This window comes from Rhipicephalus sanguineus, chromosome 5 (assembly GCF_013339695.2).
Source record: "Rhipicephalus sanguineus isolate Rsan-2018 chromosome 5, BIME_Rsan_1.4, whole genome shotgun sequence".
Lineage (NCBI taxonomy): Eukaryota > Metazoa > Arthropoda > Arachnida > Ixodida > Ixodidae > Rhipicephalus > Rhipicephalus sanguineus.
In genome coordinates, this window is record NC_051180.1 from 124,579,744 (window position 1) to 124,591,883 (window position 12,140).

The following is a 12,140-nucleotide window of genomic DNA, read 5'->3' on the forward strand; positions in this document are numbered from 1 at the left end:
CTCTGATTGGCAAAGCACTCCTCCTGCCCTCTCCTCTTGGCAGCCCTTTCAACTTCCCTCCCCATTTCCTTGACCCAGTAGACACTCAGTAGTCCCCGAAACGTGCCCCTTCTGCTTTTTCCTTTCCTCATTTGCTTGTGGTACGTTCCTCTCGTGGTTTTTTTTTTCTCTCTCTCTCTCTCTCTCCCTCTTCCCTTTTGTTTTCTGCCTGTACTTGTTTATTACGCAATTTTGCTATTCCTTGACAAGTGTTCTGTTTGCTTCTTGATCACATTCCTTCTCTCCCCCCTGTTAATTCCTGCCTAGTGACGTACGTACACTTACACTGCGAAAAAGAAAAGAAAAAAAAAGACGAGAAAGCCTTATAGATCAATTGGAACCTTGTTATAAGAGTGAAAGCTTGAGCTAGTAGATTTGGTGTGTGAGTGAGCATGCAGGGCTGTACTGTGCAGGCATACCAAAAATAGTATATCTTTGTGTGTGCGCATATTGTTTAGGAGCTGGCTTTTTTCTTTAATTTTTTTTTTTGTAATCTCTAAGTGATGCGACATTTGCAGCACAAGGCTATTGTGTTTGCCAAAATTTTTTGTTGCAGCTTTAAGCTGACAGTAATAATTGAACGAGCACAACTCATACCCTTAATTACAGGATTCTTGCTTTGTTGCATTAAGGCTTAAGCCATGTTTGCACAAATATAGCACTACCACAAATGTAAACCAAGGAGGGGGGGAGACTTCGGACAACCTTTGTTATTGCACTTATTACTGTAACCTTAACATGTGTTAAAGTAGTGTTCTAGCTCAGTTTGGAGCATTTTCAGCATTGTGTTTTGGCACATTTTAGTATACAGGGTACCCCAGCTAACTCTAGCCAGAGTTTAAACATATGCCGATGCACCCTGTGATGACGCGACTGAATGCACATCACCATTGCACAAATGCTCCTCACCATTGCATACAATACTTCTTGCGTTCTGGTTAACTTGCTTAATTAGGCAAGATCAACTCACAAAACTTTTGAAGCGACGAAGCTGGGAAAAAATTTCCATTGTGAAAATTGTAGATCAGTTTGCAAAACACACGGTTAGACAGTTTCTAACTTTCAATCAATCTATCGAGTTGTAGTGTTTTTCTGCCTACTACAAATGCTCGCGAAATAAAAAAAAAATACCACGGGACATGGCTGCTAGCGCGCCTGTGCGTGCCGTGATTGCAGCGCTCCCCAACGTTTCATACGCAAACAACCACAGCATTTGGTTGGGCGCGCTGCCGCTTAAAAGGGAACTGGGCAGCTACAGTGGTGGTGGCTGTGCGGTACCGCACCTGTTGCTTGCGGAAGCACAAGCGATGACCACTGCATCTGCTTATTGCTATCGCCGTTATGAACCGCCGCGAGGGAAGCATAGTGTTTTTACGCGGAATTTTAGGGAGCAATACAGTCACTGTGCACAAGCGGGCATGTCACGTAATGTATATTTGTATTTCACGGGCATCTGTACTAAGCAAGGAGACACTAATACTTGACAGATAGAAAAACTGTCAACTCACTCATCTTCAAACTGATCTACAACTTTCACTTTGGAATTTTTTGTCCAGATTAATTGCTTTAGAAGATAGTTAATTAACCTTGCATAATCAAGCAATTAAACAGAAAAATAAAATAGTGTTGCTTATTCCATCCAATAGTCAGCAGTGTGCATTTGGTAGTGTCATCATAGAATGTGTGGGCATATTTTTAAACTCTGGCCCGAGTTAGGTGGGGCAATATATACGAGCACAGTGTGCTGTCAGGTCCTCTACAGTGATGCCAGCAGATGCAGAACCACCCACGGGTCTGCCACCATCTTCTATGCATAGACTTAATGATGGGCCCCCATTGGCATTGTTAAAAAATGTCCCAACAAAAAACCACAAGGCGCAGTCCCGCAATCTGCATACACCAAATCGGTTGCAGTTGTACATGTGAAACCTCCATGGGTGTCTGTTACTGTAGAGGGCTGGGAGGATGTGCCCGTCATGTCCTCTATCTCTCATTCAGCTCATCCTTCCTAGAAAGCGTGCTTCCGCCTTACGGGCATGCACGTTTCTATTTTCACTACAATATTGGGAGGTCGGTGTTTCCAGAAGTCGCTGTCATGTAGCAAATTTGGCGCAGTACATCTTTAAGGGTTAGCGTTGGAAAGGAGGGAATTGCAAGTTATATTCAAAGCGCAGCTTTGACAACATGCAAGATGTTCTCTCAAGCTGTTTTTGCCGTGTGCATACCTGCCAACTCTCTATATTTGCCTGAGAGACTCCCAAAATTTCAGCATTTCTCCCACTTGTGTGGGCGTGGTCATGAGTCTCCTAAAAAACAGCCCTAACATCATCGTGACAAAACGACGAAGGACACCGTTCTAAAATTTTCTGGCCTTGGCCGAATCACGTACAGAACGCTTGTTAAGTTACTTTTGCCGCAGTACAATGGTGTCACACGGAAAAGTGTGCCAAGAAGATGGAAGGCGCTTTAGCTGTTGCAGTACATGGCACATTTTGTCCCTTAATTACACACGCACGCACGCTTTGTACAATAACAAGTACGAGTATGATCGCTGACGTATAAGAACATTATTGGCAATCATTCAGAGTTGTATAAGACATTGCTGCGACCCTGAGAAATAATAAAAAGTGTAGACTAGTTCTCCTTTTTTGCTTCACCCACCCCAACCCCCCACTTTACAAATCTCTGCAACCGAAGTCCCCAGGTTGGCAGATATGCACAGAAAAATTGCGAATTATATTCGCACAAATACAGCGTTTTTCAAAAGCCTTGTATTTAGGTCGTCACTGTGAGATATTTCTGAATGCAATGTAGAGGTGCTTATTTCCTCTTATAAAAAGGTTCTCCAATAGTTCTGCAGTATGACGTCTCCGAAAAAAAGTAGTAGTTAACCAGTACTTTACAGTTAAGTCAAAACTTGCTCGCCTTTTTTTTTTCTTTTGCGTGTATAACATTTGGTATAACACCATCCTCCGTCTGTGTTGATGTCGCAGTAGCAGAGAGCATAGAATTTATATCAGCTTAGGGCTCATTCGTCTGTTTGATATTTGAAAGCTATTCATCTAACACCCTTCATCATTGAGTCACGTAGCTTTAGCATTTGGCACGTAAGAAACCCAGCACAGGGATGTCTGGCTTTGCTGTAAGAAAAAGCCCCATTTAGATAACATTCACCAAGACGTGTTCGTCGTAAGAGGTTCAACCAGGTAAACAGTCAAGGTTCATGCAAGCGAAATGTTGGTGAACCAGTAGTTGTAATTGGGAGCAGTGTACCTCGCTCTGTAAACCTCTCTCATTTGTTCATCGTAGTAGTTAAGAGCCCCACATTATTCAGCTCGCCTTCCTGTTTTCATTACCACTACATGTCCATGCATTTGTGTCTATGTATGCATGAGTTCTGCCAGCCATCACCATTAGTTTTTATTTGGTTAGACTTTTATTTTTTTGTCATCCTTTTTATGATTTTTTGAACCATCCAGATTTTTCTCTAATCCAGAAACTCCTCCTTTTTTTTTTCTTCCCATCTTACCCCTTCCCTCACACCTACTTCTTTCCACGCAATTTTTTTTTTTTTTCGTAACTGTCTCTCATCTCTGTTCGCTAATTTCCGCTTTATTAACTCACTCTTCTTTTGATCCACTAACGTCCTTTCCTGTCCCGTTTGCATTTTAACGTTCTGTCCCGGTTAAAAATTTTCATTTTTTTTTTTGTCCTGTCTGTTTGCCAATTCGGCAATTCACCTTCTTGCTCTGCCCTGGTTTCTTGTTTCCATTACACACCCTACATCCCACCACTCACTCCCTACCCTGCCCTTAATTCCCCACCTCTCCCTTCCTCCTCTTGTTTTTATCTCCTTTCCCAATTGGCCATTTTCCCTTCTCTACCAACCCTCTATTTCTTTTTCCACCTGCTCTTTTCTTATTCTTTCCCACATCCTCTGCTCTTGCTATTCTGTTTCAATCCCTTCCTGACCGACCATTTCTCCCCCCCCCCCCCCCCCCCGTTTTGTTCTTTTACTCCCCCCTCTCTTCCCCCCTTTTTTCTTTTTTTTTCCATATCTCTGCAGCATGGAACTGCATAAGAACCTGACCCTTGACCTGAGCGCGACCCACCCGGCCTCTGGGCCCCCCACCAACTCGCCCACCCCTCCGAGCCCCCTGGCAATCCCGCTCAGCCAACTGGTGAAACCCGCCAGTGCCGCTGCTGCTGCTGCCCCGCTTGCCCTGCTGGCCACCGAACTCAACAACCTTTCCTCGGCGGCGGGCCAGGGCCGAAAGGGCCTCACTGCCAAAATTCGAGCCTCCGCATCGGCAGCCACCACCGCGGCCGCCGCCGCCGCCACCGGCGCCTCCTCCCATAATGGCAGCAAGAAGTCTGAGCGAAACAAGTTCTCCCCTTACTGAGGGACCCCGGGGGAGACAAGGGAGCGCCCCACTTGCTCGCTCTCCTCTCTTACCACCACACACTCCTTCTCTCCCATCTGTTGCGTCATCCACCTTCTTTTCCACTTCTTTCCCACCCACCTTTGTCTCGCGCCACGGCACTGAAACACACGTGAGGCACATGAGGCCAACTGAGGTGGGAGATGAGGAGCTCCCCCAGGGAGTTTGCGCCCCCCCCCCCCCTTCCCCCCGGTGGTTTGTTTCTCTGGAGTCACGCCACCCCACTGCCGAACGCTGTCTCACTGGTTTGCTGCCCTCTCTGTTGTTTGGTCAAACGGATGTGCGAAGCGTGGATGCGGCAACAGCTTTAGCAAATCAAAGCCTCAGGTGTACGTTTGCACCAGCCATCAGGGTCGGTTCATTGTACACATTACGCATATGGCATTAATCATTTCTTTCTCTATTCTTTCTTTTTCCCCTAATTTTTTGGTCCAGTGTGATTTGAGCTCTACTTTCTGGGCCAAACCTTCCTAGGCTTTTCTTTTTCTTATACCTTAAAACCATGGCCATTTATTACAATGAGTGGCCTTTACTAGCATTTTTCTTCTTTTTTTTTCCGTGGCTTTTGTTTCTTTCCTTGCTTTATGAGGCGACTGCCGTCTGTGGCAGAGGTGCAACATAAATGCGAATTCAAAAGCTCCCATTCTTGTTAGCACTCACATGGACTCGCTGCTTTTGCTAATTTACCATGTACTGGTCATCTCTGGCTACATTTTGAAAAAATTTAGACTTGCGAGATCGTTATGCAACAAATAGTGCGCCCATCAAAGGTCGTGTCGTTTGAGAGCACCCATTTACGTTTCTGCCCGAGACTCTTGTGGGCAGTGAAGAGCCTGGTTTCTTCTGCTAATCAAAAAGCAGTGGCAAGCTGTCGAGTGGTGGGGTGGCTTTATTTTCCCCCTATGTTTTTTTTTCCTCTGTCCTCACTGACCAATGCGACGGGGTGCATTGCTGGAACCTGTGCAGAGACTGTTGTGAAAAGAACTGTACGACATGAGGGAAAGTACTGTCCCTGTCGTGGCTCGGAGGACCGTTGAGCACGAGGATGACGCGCGAGTGGTGGTTGTGTTTGGTCGGGGAGCGTGTGCATCTCGATTGTGTCCAGTGGCGCCCTCGTGAAGAGGATGACAGAGGGAGGTGGTGTCGTCATCATCTTTCGTTGTTGTGTGCAATGGCTGTGGCATTTTTTTTTTCTTTCTTCTTCTACTTCAGTATTGCTTGTTTTTTCACATTGTTGTTGTTGTTCACCAAAGATCGTTTTATTCTGGTGTAGAGGATGACGCACTCGCAGTGCTAGTAGAGGTCCTTGTACAGCCAGGTTTATTATTACATTACTGGGGCAAAACAAGTGCATTTGCCAACGGCAGCAGCTTCAGACACACAACTTTCTCTTTAACTACATGTGTTTATGTGATTAGCTCGCGCTTTTTAACCTTGTTTCGATGGAGCTACTTTTCTTTTTCCCTGAGGTCTAGGGAAATGGTCAACTCAGCGGCATAGGCAGCCATGTTTTTCACCCAGCAAAGGCATTAGCATTTTTCTTTTATTTTTTGTTTGTTTGTTAGATACGTTCCTCCTGCTCCCCTCTATCTCTTCTGTTTGTTTTACTCGTAGACGCAGAGAAATCCAGACCTATATACAGTGCCATTCTTATCCTCAAGCGTACATGGCAAGGACACTGTACTACTCTATGACCACCAGAACATAGTGACGTAGCTGCAGACTCTGGAGAAGCAGACATTTTCAGAGCACGCGCGCCGCATTCAGTGCTGCAGACATATCAGGAGAGCAACCTCTATGAAACAAGGCATTATCCACGGCGTGCGCCAGCTGCGGCGGCCACGTTAATTTTAGGGAGAAGACTCGGGCATACGCCGGGTTCTTAACCGGAAAGGTTTTTCTCCCCAACTTCACGTTTCAAGCAGCCTGACGCAGGAAGCAATCAAGTTTTTTTTTTTAAAAAGAAACTTGAATTTCTTTCTCATTCTTGAGGTACAAGTGTTAGCTAGTCGAGATTTTTATTTTTTTGGCCTAATATGACCACTAGGTGCAAAGCGCACGCACTAGTAGTTTATCAGTGCAGTGGAGTTGTGCATTTTTATTCCCATTTTCTTTTAGTGGTAGGTGTTGGTCTTATTCTCTCGTTGTTGATATCTGGAGAAAAGGAAAAAAAAAAACTTTGTTGTATCATAGTCTGTTTGACTGCTGTAATAATAATGTTCATGTTCTAAGTCACACGACTCGAGTATCTCAGTGTGTTAAGCTAACCCTGCACATTTATGTCTTGAGAGAACCCCCCCCTCCCCTTGCACATTTCAATATCCTCGTGTGACGTTCTCCCGGCTGTGTATTGATATTGCAGATCAGGGTATTGACAAGTGCTCTGATGTCCGTGGTATTGACACTGTTGGAGGAGACTTATTCTCTCTTTTTTTTTTCTTTTACTGTTATTTTAAATTGTGTAAATAGCATGCATTCTCTTCTCCTCTGGCTATTCTTTTTTCGCTTCTAACGTTCTCTTTTCTAATTTTTTTTTTGCTATGTACAACCCCATCAGAAATGAAATTGAACCAGCTGTTTTTCAGTATTTGTGCTCGTGAAATGTCAACAGCAGCCCCAATGGCATCGGCCTCTTCTATTCAGCTGAATAGAAGACTCACTGGCCTAGTGATTCATCAACAGCATGTGGCTTGATTGCCTGAAAAATTTTATAAAATACAAAGTTTCTCTCGCGTTCTCAGCTTGCGCTAGCACAAAATGTTGTTTGTCGCCATATTTGGCTAGGTTAAAAAGTAGCACGCAAGTGACTTTACCGGCATGGGTTATGTGCCTGTTGTTTTGGCTGCGACTGCCACCAGTGGCTGAAAAGTAGCAGATCATGGACAAAGGGATCAATTTTGGTGGCGTTTACACATAGCTACTGTGAAGAAATGGTTTTAAATTGATGAAATATAACTAATTGATATTATTGACCTGCACCTTGCCGCTACAGAAGTGGAGACACTTTGCGCTCAGAGCAGATTTAATTTTGGAATAGCGGTATGTTTGTCTTTAATTAATCAATTAGAGCACTTAGCTCGTTGAGGAATGTATGTAATTGGTACAAATGTTTTGGTATCTGCCATTGCTATTGAGTTCAATTTTAGCATCACAGATGCACACAGTTTTAGCTAACAGAGACAGTCTTTGCCGAGACATCCTATAAAACATTGAACAAAAAAAAGCCGGTGAAGTTACGCATGGCAAGACATATTTTTGGTTTCTTCTGCCTTAGTTTCCACAGTGTCATTGAGATGTACTGCATGTTTTACTACATTACCTGTGAGGCTGCTGTAAGCTGGACTCTGGTGCAAATCTTTTCATCATTCCACGAGGAGGCTCTGTGGCATTTTCGCGGTGATGAGTATTCAGTCAGCGTATGCCATACTTGGAACGAAAGCTTCTGTTTCATTAGTCTACTTTTGCCAAGAGGAGCATTGCATTGGTTGGTCGTTGCGCATCGTCAGCTTGAAAGGGCAGTTTCAGCTTCCCCATCATGCTTTGAAGCTGCCAACAGGATCTGTAAGGAACAGCTTGGCAAACGCCATCTGTGCAACTCATTGCCACAGAGTTCAGGCCACGAGAGCATCGGCTCACTTGTGATGTGGTCAGTAAAAAAAAAAAGATGAATGTTTTGTAAATCTGTAGATGTGTGAACAGATAAGCAGCACAAACATATCTCCTTTTGGGAAAGGTGCTTGTGGCATTCACTTGATGAGCCTGACCGGTGGTTCCCTTTCCGGTGTGCAGAAACGAAGTCACACTTTGCAACAGTCACACTTGACGACAAACTGGCTTCGCTGTATCTGATGTCCGTTATAAACATATATTCAACGTTATCAGCGGTGAGACACTATTCCGTTTAGTTTGCTACATCCGCGTTTTGTTATGTTGAGATTTGACTTAGTTCCCAGACGGGACGAAAGATGGAAAACACAAAGGGTGGCCGATGTTTGGTGTGTGATTGCTACTTCTTTTGTTGCCTGTTCAGCCAGCCTAGAGTACTTGAGGGGTGAGACATGCTGACATAAAAGAAGAAATTGTATGTGCAATATTTACTTTTGTGACACATATCCCACTTAGCAGAAAAATCAGATTCGTCTTAGACCTTAAAGTTGCCAGTTTGTCCCAGTTTAAGGCTTTTGATGGCTATGCCCTCTCCAAGAACCAGCGTTGGGTCTGCGGTGGCCCCATCTCTGTTGCTGCTAGGGGTACAATCACTTTAGACTGCAGTTGTCACTTGCAGCTTCACAGCATGTTTATTTCTGTCTCTAGTGGCCCGTTTCATTGTTTAAAAAAAAAGTCAATTTCTTTATGCATGCTAAGGCTCTAAAGTACGCGAGTGTCATTTTAGTTGCTTTTGTTTTACTGCTACTGGAAGCTATCAGAAATTATTGGGTCGGAAGGTGAAGTTCCCTCAACCCCATTTTTACGGAAGGGAACTGTTTTTTGAAACCACGACAGGCATTCAGGTTGTATGTCGCAGGCAGCTTGTATTATCGGCTGTACATCTTAAGCCTTCCCTCTTACCATCTCTCCCTAGATGTCTCGTCTTTGTTTCTTTGCTTTTCTGTTCTGTTTGCCAGTAGGACTAGAAATACTGTTGAGTGCTTTACAGTCCTTGTAGTGCATTTGCATTGATCATGATATAAATTTGTGGAATTTCCAAGCAGGTGGCAAAGAAGACCCATACCCTTCCATTGTAGAATAATCATTTTCTGAAGCATATATTAAAGATGCTGTAATATCGAAACTTGTATAATGTCGTCATTCTTTCTTGCTTCACTCTCTGAAGCATACTGGCGTTCAACACTGTTCAAGCACTGTAATTAATATACGAATATATACTGAGTTCGAGCAAATGACTCTGGTAATTATTGTAGTTACATATCACTGTAATGCTAGTCACCAAAGAAAAGTAATTGAGCAAGTCACTTTACCCAGGTAGAACACCGGAGTTTATTTATCACCTGTTCATCAACCCTACCATTTCCTAGTTGTGGCTTCTTTGTTATTTCTTAGCTGCTGCGTTTAAATTTACATTTTTAAAAAATGGTGTATTAGTATAGGCATATTCTTCAAATACTTCAAATACAGAAAACGTGTGGTACCTCAAAGCACATTCGTTTTATTATTTAAATTAAGAAACAAGTGAAGGAATGTTTATCTGGTGCAACCATGCATGTAGAGACGGTGCATGAACATGTCATAAGGGGCCTATTTGATATTGAGCCCATGCATTATATACATTGATGTACTGCGACAAGTCTGGAATACTAGCACAATAGTGTTAAGGAGCCCGTGTTGCAGAAGCTCCGGTGTCATTGGTGTCAGTGGTGTTGTCTGTGAGCAAAAAATCTCATTGGGTGCAAGAAATAAAAATTGGGAACGATTCTGCCAACCTGGGCCACAAGTGGCAGGGGCCATTCATTGTTCCCACCCATCACCTGGTTGGGTACATTGTGGTCTGAGGTCTGCTTCTGGGGATAGCGCTTACATTGCAGAGCATTATATGTTTGTGAGTCGTAGCCTTTGGTAGATGAAGACTACGAAGAAGGTGATGTGAAGGGGGCCTGATAACACTATGGCTTTTGGCTATTAAAGGCCAAACTTTAGCATCCTCCAAGCTTTTCCATAAAGCATTTGCATTTTAAAAGGCAACATGAAAAAAAATTAATTGGGAAGCAAGGCCGATGCTAGCAGGTGGCATATCTCGCACGAGTCTTTACACCAATAATGCACAACTTAGAAGCATTCTGCTCATATGTATGCATAAAGGACAAAAGTGTTAGAAAAATACTTGCAGATAAACGTTATGCCTCTTCCTTCATTGCGGTCAGATGCACAAGCAGTATTATTTTGTCTGGAACAAGAAAGAACCTTTTGCAAAGGAATACATAATGGCCTGTGAATCACTCGCCAAACTACTACAATACATGTCCTAGTTCCAAGCACTACAGTAATTATGTGGGCACGCAAATGCCATTACATTGAGTATTCAAAATATGATTTTGTACAGTTTCCAACACTGTTAAAGACAGCACCGATTTACCCCAGTCAGAAAAATATGAGGATAAAGTTAGTATCGAAGCAATGCTTACAGTGAGAAGAGAATGCTAAGCTTGACGCAGAGTGATTCTTTCCATTAAGTGATTTCCCTAGTTCACAAAGTAGTTGCTGGGAGATGGATTGAGTGCGTTTGAAGTTATGCCTACAACAAGAACTGCCTGTGTATTAGGAGCGTAGGCTTTGCAAGAGAGATAGCACAGTTGCTGTCTTTCGGGTTTTTCCCGTACTTCAGCATCTGTTGCCCACTTTTCAGTCATGAGTTGAAATGATGTGTTTGCTAAGTAGAGGCGTAACAGCAAAAAATTGTGCATGTTGCAATATGCGTCTAAATTCATGTGTTATCGCGTATGAATACACAACAACCTGATTTGGTTTGTCATTTTTTTAATGTAAGAGAATACTGTTAAGCTCAATATAAGCTGCAACATGGCAGCCTGTTACTGAAGGGGCATCAAGACTGCATGGTATTGTAGCAGCGGTACTGTCAGACGTGTGAAACGCCATGAAGGAAGTGCACCGATTTGTTCCTGTGCTTGCAGATGTAATAAAAGCAGCTGCCTAAAAAGCTGTACTTTTATTCTCACACTGGCAGTTCACCCTGATTTTTTTATGACTGCACTGAAATTTATTTAAATTTCCCAAGTTCTATAGTGATCACATGTAGGCTGACACTTCAGTACAGGAAAAACGCCTATCCTGGCACAGTAGAGTTAGGACTAAAAAGGATGATCCCAGACAGAATTAGCAGTGCACCGTTGGAATTAGGTACCAACTTCCATGGCATGTCCAATTTGTGCCGAGTAAATTTATTTCCTTTAGTTGGTAAGTAAATTCAGTGTTTTTGTTTTAATACATCTTTAAAACTAACACATAGACACTGAGCGATGCCCCACCTAAAGCGGGTCAAAATATAGTTTCACGCAACTTGCACCCAGTTGTTCAAGCTCCGTAGCAGCATTTTCCTTTGAAAGCATGTTAAGCACCATGATAAGATGCAATGAATGAAGATGTGGTGTTTTTTCTCTCATTGCTGCTACTCGGGTGACTTGTGAATAAATTGCCTTTGCTAGTGTACTAACAGCAGGTTTCCTGGATATGCTAAAGCACAAGACAATGAAAAAAAAAATGTTCTTTCCACTCTTTTTTCCTCTCTGTAGCATTCAGAATGCTCAGCTACCTTTGCTCTGGAAGAACATGGCCGTCGCTCCACTGAAGTAAGTCTCGCATTTTTTCAGGTGTGCTAGCACGCAATTAAATTCTTTCTTTCAAGTTGAATTTGCAATCTTGAGTGTTTGGTTGAGGGCATAAACTGGATTGGGTAAAGGGTGCTGCAACCAGTGATAATAAACAGGATTATAGGAATTGTACCTACTCGCTGTGGCTGTGCAGGTGCTGTGTAATTTGGTTGTACGCTTTCAATGCGTATACTTCCATTTAAATGCGATATAAGGAACCCTAGGTAGTCAAAGTTAATCTGGAACTCTACCCAGCACTCTTACCTCGATATAAGATGTTACCCAGTGTAATGAACTACAAATATATTAAACTTGC

The 12,140-nt window shown here is 43.2% G+C and overlaps 1 protein-coding gene across 12 annotated transcripts in view; it reads left to right on the plus strand.

Moving 5' to 3' along the window:
- Positions 1-12,140, plus strand: part of LOC119394215 (poly(rC)-binding protein 3) — a 434,114-nt gene that overhangs the window by 411,070 nt on the left and 10,904 nt on the right. For 11 of the 12 annotated variants that reach the window (XM_049415699.1, XM_049415705.1, XM_049415703.1 and 8 more), the window contains one exon: positions 4,106-9,273. In XM_049415699.1, the coding sequence (XP_049271656.1) occupies positions 4,106-4,442 (337 nt within the window). In that variant the 3' untranslated portion in view covers positions 4,443-9,273. Of the gene's footprint in view, positions 1-4,105; positions 9,274-11,746; positions 11,804-12,140 lie in introns of those variants that run through there. The other variant, XM_049415707.1, reaches the window with a different exon arrangement.